This window comes from Nannobrachium achirus, assembly GCF_963921795.1.
Source record: "Nannobrachium achirus genome assembly, chromosome: 3".
NCBI lineage: Eukaryota > Metazoa > Chordata > Actinopteri > Myctophiformes > Myctophidae > Nannobrachium > Nannobrachium achirus.
The window spans coordinates 10,242,184-10,254,290 of record NC_137812.1 but is presented as its reverse complement, the minus strand read 5'-3'; the positions used below and the strand labels follow the sequence as shown (position 1 = coordinate 10,254,290).

Below are 12,107 nucleotides of genomic sequence, written 5' to 3'. Positions count from 1 at the left end.
CTCCCGGTGCTCCAGAACGGATGCAAAAGTCGCGCAAAAAGTGGCACCCCCCTAGTGGAGGACCCCCGCCACTGCAGCGCACATAAAATGGCGTAACTCGGGCTAGGAGCGACCGAGAGAGCCCCCACCACTGCAGCCCGCTAAAAAGGCCGTAACTCATCCCCCCAGCAACCGGGAGAGACGGGGCCGGCACCCAGGCGGTCCGCGGGGGCCCAGCCACCGCCGCGGCCCCCAGTGGACCCCCGCGGATCCGCGCACTGCCGGGAAAAAAATATGGGAAAAGAGTCAAAAGTAACCAATCATACTCCCGATTAGGGAGTCTTACTGGTATATTGGCTATTTATTTCCAAAACAGTGCTTGCTTGATTGATTGATTGATTGATTGGGTATTTTATTAGACAGAGTATTTTTTTGCTCACTTCTCTCCTGTCTTTGGGAGAAGTGATAACTACCTCCTTCTCTGGCCTCCTGAAGGGTGAGTTCTCACCTGTCTATGGGAGAAGTGATAACTACCTCCTTCTCTGGCCTCCTGAAAGGTGAGTTTTCACCTGTCTATGGGAGAAGTGATAACTACCTCCTTCTCTGGCCTCCTGAAAGGTGAGTTTTCAGGGCAGTGTTGAAGGATGCCAGCGAGCTACATGTTTTAAGGGAGGTAGTCAAGGAATTCCACACCTGGGTGGCAGTGATGTAGAAGAAGTTACCCATATTTGTCTCATGGGTTTATGTTACCAGCTCATTTTTTGCACTCACTTTGGTGTTGGTGATGGTGAATAATGGAATGAAAATTTCATGTTCACTATTTTACTATTTTACTGAAAAATGTAATTAGGGTTAGGGTTAACCCTATGTTTCAGGCCTTGAAATGATACTGTATGTATGCGATAAGGTCTTGCAGCGTGATCATTATGGCTTATATGTGTCCGAGGCTGGTGGAACCGTCCAAATGTCGGCAATTTTAAAAGTCAGAAAACGCAAACAAGAGTGATTTAGTTTTTTCTTTGTTTTTCGTTTTTTTGATATAAACACAGTTTGAATATATTAGAGGGTTTTCATTCCATAAGATATCTTTGTTAAGGTTGCCAAATGTTAACACTGGTGTAGTAAAGTTGCCTTACTTTGGAAGAGATTACAGACCGTTTCTGGAGGGGGAGAAGTCAGTTCTTTAGATTTGCATAGCGTTTCGATTGGCCGACGGAATCCGTTGTTCCTCAGGTTTCACTCGTGTTCACGCTCTGAGCACCGCCCATACAGCATGGTGCATCTGGTTCTGTGTAAACAGTGACTCTCTCAGCTTTTCTCTTCGCAGATGAGTAAGCCTGGCTACGCGAGGCTACTCTCTCAGTGACTAACTTCATCTCGCTAATGTTACTGGAGAAGAGTACAGAATACTGTCTTTGCAGAAGACAGTATTCTCATTACGGGACATTCTGCTGGAGCGTACCCTATGGTGACATCCGTGAGCCTTCACTAAGCAATTTATCTTTTTAATCTGACCGTTTGTGTAGACGTACGTAGCAAATTGGTTAAACTGCTCAACAGCAGATTGTGTTGAATTCACGGTTGGCGCAGCGTAGCGTCTTTACATTTAGCCCAATAATGCTAATCTACAAAGCAACTAAAGTTTAAAACATACATAAACCACTTTAGCCCTATGTTATACCAAGGCTATTTGAAAATAGCCGATCTACAAGCTCACAACGCATTGCGGTGCGACGCGTTGTGAGCTTGTAGATCTGCTATTTTCAAACATTTTGTACTTTTACTTTTGGTACTTTAAGTACATTTGGATACCAATACTTTTGTACTTTTACTCAAGTACACTTTTACTTGTAACAGAGTGATTCTACATTGCAGTATTGATACTTTTATTTAATTATAAAATGTAGGTAATTTTGTAACACACTATTTTAGTGAAAAATAAAAACTACAAAAAGAAGAAAATGACAGGATGAGCATATAAGGAGGGGAGGAGGTAGAAAAGACCACTGGCCACTATTTCTGACATGGCTGCAAGCACTATAGCACAATATATTACCACAGGTCTACTACTAAATAGTAGTTTTAAATAATTGTAGCAAATAAAAGTAAATTTGAAGTTGACAGCTACGGTAGCTGCTACCAGACCTAGTCACATATGGACACGACAAGCCATAATGACCAAGCAGCAAGACGTTATAGCACTTATTACCCGGCTAATACATAAAATTAATAATTTGACATAAAACTAAAAACAAAACAAAGTATTTCCTTGTTTACAGACGGCTGAAAGTGCGTCGCCCCCCAGCGCAACGCGTCGCCTTGGAAAACAAGGAAGTGCTGATCAAATAGAATCCATTTTCTGTTACTGCGTCATCTATTTCTCGCCTCAAATGTTTTTAAAACATTCTTCAGAGCAACGTTTGGTTGTAAATGACGCTGTGTGTTGTTTTTACATGGAAGACATGTTGGACAAGGCACTAAATCCACGCAGTGCAGCCTGAATACAGCAGCTGCTCTGAGCCTTTGATTAGGCAGCAGTGAATTATAGAGCGGGGTGATTATACGCCCATAATTCACAGCCGACTTCAGCGATCGACCAATCAGAATCAAGCATCCAAACAAGCCGGGTAATAATATTGATATTATATTAGTCATTCATTGTCTATATTCATAATAAGTTGTCTTCTCCTCCACAGAGAGAGGAAGACTGGTCGTGTTGTGACAGAGCAGAGATCCAGAACCACACCTGGACTGAAGACACCCAGTCACACCAGCAGTGGTACATTAATTAACACAGTTAATAACTGAAATGTTTGAAATGACAGAAGACATTGTCAGACTAAATGTCCACAATGTGTCATCAGTATCCATGTTTAAATAATGATGCTAAACATGTATCAACTCTGTATGAAAACCAGTGATCCGATGTTGTTTCTTTTGACAGTTCTTTTTTTATTTTTATTTTTACAATTTGTATATTTTGTGGAGGGCTTTAACCCCATTATGTTGTTTAGTGGAGACCCTCAGGGCTCTATACCAGTCTCTTTTCTGTTTGCATATCTTGATTCTTCGCTGAAAATAGCAGATCTACAAGCTTACAGATCAGCTTGTCAGCTTGTAGATCTGCTCTTTGCTGTCAAAGTTTTCCCCAGGATAAAGAAGCTGGGTTTTAAGTGGTTAATAATGTGCATACACAGCAGTGCAGATGTAAAGTTATAAATTCAACTGAATGTTTTCATTGTCTTCTCATAGCAGGTGTCAGTCCACAGGAGCAGTTAAAGGTTTATAAGGTCGGTTTGAACCGCCTTGATCGTGTGACATACGTCACTGAAGTGCCCTCCCTCAGCAGCATCTACACAGAGCTCTACCTCTCAGCGGGAGAGAGTGAAGGGGTTAATACCCAACATGAGGTCTGGCAGCTTGAGAGAGCTTCCAAGAAGAAGACCCTCCATGACCAACCAATCAAATGCTGTGACATCTTTAAGCCCCTCCTCCTTGGCAGAGACAAACCCATCAGAAGAGTTCTGACCAAGGGCATCGCTGGCATTGGAAAAACCTTCTCTGTGCGTAAGTTCACTCTGGACTGGGCAAGGGGTTTGGAAAATCAAGATGTCATTCTCCTGGTTCCCTTCTCATTCCGGGAGCTGAACCTGTTCAGAGATGAGCAGCACAGTCTTCTCTCACTGATCCATCGTTTCCACCCAGAATTACAGAAGGTCACAGCAGAGCAGCTCGCTGTCTGGAAGGTTGGCCTCATCTTTGATGGTCTGGATGAAAGCAGGTTTCCGCTGAAATTCAAGAACATTGACATTGATTCTGATGCCTTCCAGAACAATGACATTGTTTCTGATGTCACAGTGACATCATCAGTGGGCCTGCTGTTGACAAACCTCATCAAGGGGAATCTGCTCCCCTCAGCCCTCCTCTGGATAACTACCAGACCTGCAGCAGCCAATCAGATCCCTCCTGATTGTGTTGACATGGAGACAGAAGTTCGAGGGTTCACAGACCCCCAGAAGGAGGAGTTCTTCAGGAAGAGATTCAGTGATGATGAGGAGCTGGCCAGCAAAATCATCTCACACATGAAGACATCAAGGAGCCTCCACATCATGTGTCACATCCCAGTCTTCTGTTGGATCACTGCTACCATTCTGGAGGACATGTTGAAGACAGACGAGACAGAAAATCTTCCCAAGACCCAGACTGCGATGTACAGCAGCTTCCTGTGGGTTCAGACAAAGAGGAAGAATCTGAAGTATGACAAAACGGATGAGGTTAATCAACAGCATTCAAGCTCAGTAAAGGGTGATGGTGAAAGGGCGATGAGTCAAAAACCAAGAGAAAAGTCCTGGTTGACCTGGTTGAAGACCACGACACAAAGACTGCTGGGAGTGAGTGCAACAACTAGCAATCTACCAATGTCCAACACTGACAGGGAGGTTCTTCTGAAGCTGGGCAGGCTGGCGTTTGAACATCTGGACAAAGGTAGCATGATGTTCTACCAAGAAGACCTGGAAGAGTGTGGTCTTGATGTGAAAGACGCCTCGCTGTACTCAGGAGTTTGCACAGAGATCTTCAAAGCAGAGACTGTTCAATCTGAGAGAAAGGTCTACAGCTTTGTTCATCTGAGCATCCAGGAGTTTCTGGCTGCAGTCTACCTGTTCCACTGTTATACACAGAAGAACATGAAGGTACTGAAGACATTCCTGGGAGTTGATGTCAGTTCCTTGGAAGACTTCCTGAAGAGAGCTTTTGAAAAATCCTCGGAGAGTAAGAATGGTCACCTGGACCTCTTTCTCCGCTTCCTTCATGGTCTCTCACTGCAGTCCAACCAGAGTCTGTTAGGAGGTCTTTTGTGTCAGACAGCGGACAGTGCAAAGAGCATCCAGAGAGCCATCGACAACCTGAAGAAGATGAATGATCAAAGGTTCTCTCCTGACAGATGTATCAACATCTTCCACTGTCTGATGGAGATGAACGACCACTCACTGTATCAGGAGATCCAACAGTACCTGGAGTCAGGGGACAGATCAAAGACAAAACTGACTGAGAGCCAGTGTTCAGCTCTGGCCCACATGCTGCTGACGTCAGAGGAGGTTCTGGATGAGTTGGACCTGGACAAATACAGAACAACTACAGGCTGGGGGAAATCCAGACTGGTCCCAGCTGTGAGGAACACCAGAAAGGCTCGGTTAGTAGTCATTTGAAAAGAAAACCTATTAGAATAGAATCAATCTACTATCCAATCTACATTTAACACTATAAGTAGAAATGATGGTTAATTGCCACTAGTGTTGGGAAGAACGCCGTTACTTGTAACGGCGTTACGTAACGAAACTACTTTTCTCGGTAACTAATAACGTAACTCGTTACCTTTCCCCATTCAATAACGCCGTTCTAGTTACTGTATTGTAAAGTGGCTAGTTACTTTTTCTCTCCGCACGCAGAGGCAGAGCGGAGTCTGCCTGTCTGCTGCCTGGGTCATAAACTTGCCTCTGTGTGTGTGGTAACTCTCACTAGTCAAGTCAAACACATGCTTGGCTTAGCACACTAACATGATGCACTGTAGAGGAGCAATGATTGGTTGACCTAGCTTAAAGATTCAGGCTAAGCCAATCAGAGACGGCCTTGGGCGGGTCTTAAAAAATACACACAAACTCACAGCCAACGCACACACATTGTCAGAGACGGAGGCACGGAGCGGAGAGTTCTCCTGTCTCCAAATGGTGGCGAGATCTCGAGACAACAGCAGCTTTGGAACTTGGAAACATTATTTTAACTTTGTGGGGATAAATGGCCCTGAAATCTACTCCACCAAAATTCAACGTATCTCACAAGAGAAGACAGACCCGACCGACCGTTCCGTCCCTCCTTTCCACCGTTCCTCTTTCCTTAGACACTGTAGTGGGCTGGAGGCGGGCTCTCGCTCAGAGAAGCAGGACTGTGTGTATGGGGGTGGACCGCGAGAAGAGTTGTGACTGATGATTGATTGACCGAGACCGACTGACTGACTGCGAGTGAAAAGGGTGTTATCGTTCATTCTTTGAACGGGATGTTCTAATTACTAGCCTGATTACTAGCCTACCCTACGAGACTGCAGACTGACTGACTGACTGACTGACTACTGTATTAAGTTTGCAAAAAAAGCGGTACAGTTCTATACAAAAGAATGCTAGAAGATACGCCATAGAAAACACTATGGCATTAATCACCCTTATCTTGTCACCTAAAATATCCAATAATAATCAGGTGTGGTGGTATTGTGTTCATGTGCAAATAAAGGACAGTCCTATTAAAAAGGATCAATGGCTAATAAGACATTAATACATTGACCTCTATAACTAAAATGAAAACAGCTTAAATATATAATAAAGTAATGTTATCAGTGTAGTTAAATGAAACAGACAGGAGTTATACTGTATAATATATTATTATGACATCACAACAGTGACATTATGTTCCTATGTCCACAGTCCAGTAGCTCACTGGGGGGGGGGGGGGGGGGGGATCCATTGCTCTCTTTGCTCCATTAATTAGGTGCCAGTGGTGTGTGTGTGTGTGTGTGTGTGTGTGTGTGTGTGTGTGTGTGTGTGTGTGTGTGTGTGTGTGTGTGTGTGTGTGTGTGTGTGTGCGTGCGTGCGTGCGTGCGCGTCAAACAAGTATAGTTGTTCTTGGCAGTAAAATAGTTAAATTAATTATTTCCATGGACTTTAAATCATTGTTTTATTTGATGACCTTCCTGTCCTGGCATTTGACCTTTGTGACCTCAAAACATTGACAACACTAAAGGTCAAGTGGTCTTGACCCTACACACTAAAAACGGCTGGGTTGAAAATAACCCGATCTGGGTTGTATTATAACCCACCCCTGGGTAACTATTGGACCTACCCAACAGTAGTAAATCTTACACAGCAAAATGGGTAGGTGTTCTCTACCCAGCACCGTAGTAAGATATTCTACCACATCCTGGGTAGAATATTTTACTGAGCTCTGGGTCAGTAAAATATAGTAGTATATTTTACTCATTGTAAATGACCATGCTAATATTATTTGTCATTTGTTTCAGGGTTTTTTCTCCGATAATTTGTTCCAAGTATAGCAATATCAACATCTTATATTTACAATGGGCTTATTGCCGCATCCCACTTCCACGCCCCCTTTACATCCACTACAACTCATAGGTAGTCGTCTAGGACGAACTCATAGGTAGTCGTCTAGGGCGTAAGGAATACCGCCCCTAACCCTATGCCGTCCGCTCATTCGCTAGAGAGCAAGAGAGAGAGAGAGAGAGAGAGAGAGTCTCAGGTTACAAGAGGGAAGGGGGGGGGGGGCGCTGCACAGGGGGAGGGAGAGAGAGAGAGAGAGAGAGAGAGAGAGAGAGAGAGAGAGAGAGAGGCACGTGCCCCTCACAGGCAGTCAGTGCAGAAGCGCGCACACAGAGAGAGAAGCATTACTGTGCTTTTTGTGGGCAACATGGCTTGGAGCAGTGTGCATGTTGAAAAAAAAAGTTTTTTAGTAAAGAAGCGGGCGTGGACTCTAGATGTGAGCGGCCGAAGGCCGCGAACCTCTAGTAAAGGTACATAATTGTAAATTATGCAACAATGTTGAAAAGCTATAATCAGAGAAGTTTAGAGTAGATCAAGATAATAACTTCAAATGTATCATGAGTTCTTCTCTTTCAGAATAGCAGGGGGAGGGAGCTCAAGCATAACCTAGCAGTTACGGTTAGGGTTTTGTCTCAAATACTGACAAATGAAATTCTGACATATGACAGTCAGCTTGCCAAGGCAGACACATGGATATGATACATTTAGCATTTTTAGCTACCAAAAGCTTAGAAAATATCCCTGAAAACCTAGAGAAATGCTTTTCCCAGCATGCTTTGCATACCAGGTGACCAACTTAAGTTTAAAACTACCCATATTGAGTAAAACAATTTTACTCAGCAGCTGGGTAATGTATGAGCTGTACAAAACAACCCATTTTACATACACACACCATTATAATAACCCATAATGGGTAAACCATGTTTTACTCAGATTTTGGGTAGATGAATCTACCCAGCAGTTTTTAGTGTGTAGAATGACAAAACTCCTATGAACACAAAATAACCATTAAAGACGCACACACAACAAAATAACCATTAAAGACGCACACACAACAAACAGTTAAAGATTTCAAATTAGTGGCGTCCCTGGTTCAGTGTAGTTGGGGGCGTTATGGAGATGACATGGTAATTTAGTGCTAATTAGTCTAAAAGCGCAAAACTTTGCCCAGATGTAGCCCAGGGCATGCTCTAATGATTTAGCTAGGGCGCCCACAGTGGCCAAATCAAGTTGGGCTCCCATCGACTTTCAATACAGGAGGAAAATACCCAGAAAAACACTTTTTTTCTGGGTATTTAAGTAGGATATGAGGGGTCTAACTAGGGTTTTTTTCATGCTGCTGAATCCATTGCAAGCATTTGTTTTGCACAAAAAAAACATTCCTTGGGTTACAAATGGCCCCAGAAAACGATAGTTTAGTGAGGAAAAGTGATGAGTCATCACTTTTCAGAGTTTTGTGGGTGTTTTCTGGAGCTGTGGCGACCCCGAAGGTCGCAGACTCGTGCACCCTAGCTAAATCATTAGAGCATGCCCTGGGCTACATCTGTGCAAAATGTTGCGCTTTTAGACTGATTAGCACGAGAAAAAAAAAAAAAAACCTAAGGCCTCCGACTAACATGAATGCTCACCCATACATGCATCGTTTTCTGAGGCCATTTATAGCCCATGGAATGTTTTTTTTTTTTGTTGCAAAACAAATGCTTGCAATGGATTCAGCATCATGACAAACCCCTAGTTAGACGCCTCACATCCTACTTAAATACCCAGAAAAAAGTGTTTTTCTGGGTATTTTCCTCCTGTAATGAAAGTCAAAGGGAGCCCAACTTGATTTGGCCGCTGTGGCGACCCTGAATGTCGCAGACTCGGGCGCCCTAGCTAAATCATTAGAGCAAGCCCTGGGCTACATCTGTGCAAAATGTGGCGCTTTTAGACTAATTAGCACGAAATATCCCTAGTGGAAATGCTTTTGGTGCTGCGTTGAGTATACCACCCTCACCATGTGATTCACTTTGGGGGTGAATTAATTCTTTTTCATGATTTTGGATTTTCTTTTTCCATGAACATGATTTTGATCTAATCTGTGTTGTTAATCTCTGATTTTACATATTCTACATTTACAGACTTGTTGGCTGTGTTCTTGAGGAGCCAGATTATGAGATTGTGTCTTCAGCTCTCAGCTCTAATCCTTCACATCTCAGAGAATTGGATCTCAGTTATAACATCGTGATGGATTCATCCATGGAACTCATCTCTGCTGGATTAAAGAGTCCACATTGTGAACTGGAGATACTGAGGTCAGATTAATTAACCAGCATTATTTAGATTAGTTAGTCCCCCCAGGAATCCGCGGAGAAAAATTCTTAATTCCGCGGAGAACAATCCTGATTCTGCGGAATTCTGTGGTGAACAATTCTTGATTCCGCGGACATTAAAAAACAACCTAAAATGACCAGTTATCAAGCTAAAAATGATATAGTTCTAATAATCAAGTAAAACCATTCATGAAATAGCTACAATTAATTTTAATTAGTGGTTAGAATAATCAAATAATAATTTTTGAGAATATAAATCTAATATTAAATCTATTCTTTTTTTAATTGTTATTGTTTTTAATAATTACTTTCTGTTGCAAAGACTATATTGTCATGCAAACCCTGCCCATAGTAACCACATTTTAGAGGATAGCCTACCTACTACCTAGTATGGGTGTAATATTTATTTATTCTCTTCTGCATTAGCATTGTATTGCCAGGACCATAGACATAGAGGAACTATAGTTCAGGACACAGTTTCTGTCAGGAACGAATGTGGGACCGGACCAATACAGCGTCAGTGCAACCAGCAGGAGGGAAGCTAAGCTATTCCCCCAGGCTCTGTATGAAGTGGCCACTGGCCAGATCATGTACACATCGTTTTATAATAGTAGTAATGACTACTCCCGCCGCTCTGCTGCCACTCGCGACCGTTATTCTACGGACGTCAGAAAAGTCCGCGAATGGCCGAGAAATCCGCGGGTGGTCCATGTATAGCATGCGTGAGTGAGTCTTTCTCACCATGTGAGGCTTGTGAGCCAATATAAACAGTCAGACGATGTGCCTAGTTCCTAGTCCATTAAAAATCAGCACCATCCGCTCTGGTATCGTCACCACACACACGAGTCACAGCACATGAATGCATGCCACGGCAAACAAAGCCATTTCCGTTTCCGTATCCGGCACGAGGAACGGCTAGGCTGTGAGTCTTGTCCGTCTATATCACCGCGACATCTAGCGGCCGGGACGAAAACTACATGTAAAATGTAATATTCTGCTCCTCGTCTTGTCCTATTCTGCGGACTACTATGATATCCGCGGGAGGCTCTGATATCCGCGGAGGGCTTCGATTTCCGCGAAAAATTCCGTGATCGCGGAATCGCGGATTCCTGGGGGGACTAATTAGTTCTGTTTTATTATTTATTGTTTGATACTAATAAGAGGAGTGTGCATTAAGTTGACATCATGGTAGAATCATGATACGGTCAGAGTTGGTGTTGGTTAGTCCTCACTCTGGCATCACATCACACTGATACGCTACAGTAAATACAATATGTGATCCATCATGGCTGCTAGGGAATTATCACGTCCACTTACACAACCATTGACTGTCAAACTGGTGTAAACACAGACTGGAAGGTTTGCTGGTTCCCCAGCCCACCAGCACCAGCAGTCTGTTGTCTGTTTCATTTAGTCAATACGGTTGATATCATGGTCACAATGACAAGAAACAAATAACACAAATAATAACAAGAAGCGATGTAATATTTATATATGTGTACTTTTGTATAACTATATTTGATTACCATCTACTGCTGTGTACCTTGTAACTACCCTGTCTGTCTGTCTGTCTGTCTGTCTGTCTGTCTGTCTGTCTGTCTGTCTGTCTGTCCTCTCAGTCAGTTTGCTGGATCATCTGTTGTTAACTTGCTGCTTCCTGTTTCCTGTCAGTTAGCTTCCTGTTGGAAGATGATCATGATTTACTTCACATTATTCCTGCCTGCCTGTTCTTTCCATCTCTTTGGTCCCTCCTACAAAACTCTGATAATCAATCCAGATATGTAATCTTTAATTACAGACTTGCTGGCTGTCACATCACACAGACAGGATTTGACATCCTGCTCTCAGCTCTCAGATCTAATCTTTCCCATTTGAGAGAATTGGACATCAGTTTCAACTGCCTGCAGGAATCACAAGTGGAGCAACTCTCTGCTCTACTGAAGAGTGAAGAGTGTAGACTGCAGATCCTGAGGTAAATAAATAGTGTGTTTTCTCTCTGTGTGGATCTCTACTTGAACATCAACATCACTTTGTTAAATATGGATTTCTCTGCAGGTTGTCAGGCTGTGGGCTCACAGAGGAAGGCTGTTCTTCTCTGGCTTCAGCTCTGACCTTCAACCCCTCCCATCTGAAAAAGCTGGACTTGAACTTCAGCCACTTAGGAGGCTCTGGTCTGAAGAAGCTCTCTGCTGCACTGGAGACTCTGAAGTGAGTAGACTTGGACTGTGTCCATGTTGGTTAGAGCAGTGTTTCCTTACAATGTTGAACTGGAGACTTTGAAGTGAGTAGACTTGGACTGTGTCCATGTTGGTTAGTGCAGTGTTGAACTGGCTGGCCAGGTGGGAGGGGGCTTCACTCTTTATTTATTTATATTAGTGCTGTCCAACGATTAAAATTTTTAATCGCGATTAATCGCATGATTTCTGTAGTTAATCGCGCGATTAATCGCAAAATCTCAAATTTCAATGAAGAAGTGAAAGAAAATGGTGTGTTGTGTTGTAGCTAAAAGAAGGAAAATGTTAGCAGCGTCCACAGGCTTTTATTTCACAGAAAATGCACCAATATTTGCAGCAGTCAGAACTCAGAACCTATAACCAATCAAAGCATAGCAAATAAATAGGTCTCAGTGTCCCAGGGAGCAATAACATTGTGTCTGCTTTAGACAGTCAGAACCTAGGCTAGAAAAAAAAAGACAGGTTTCCCTAACCAT

General features: G+C 43.1%; 1 protein-coding gene across 1 annotated transcript; it reads left to right on the top strand.

Annotated features, from left to right (window-relative positions):
• Nucleotides 1-4,139: 4,139 nt before the first annotated feature.
• On the top strand, nt 4,140-9,389 carry LOC308281512 (NLR family CARD domain-containing protein 3-like; the record flags this gene model as incomplete). Its single annotated transcript, XM_080721730.1, has 2 exons — nt 4,140-5,170; nt 9,206-9,389. 2 exons carry the CDS (start codon nt 4,140-4,142, stop codon nt 9,387-9,389), a joined length of 1,215 nt encoding a protein of 404 aa, XP_080577856.1.
• Nucleotides 9,390-12,107: the final 2,718 nt, after the last annotated feature.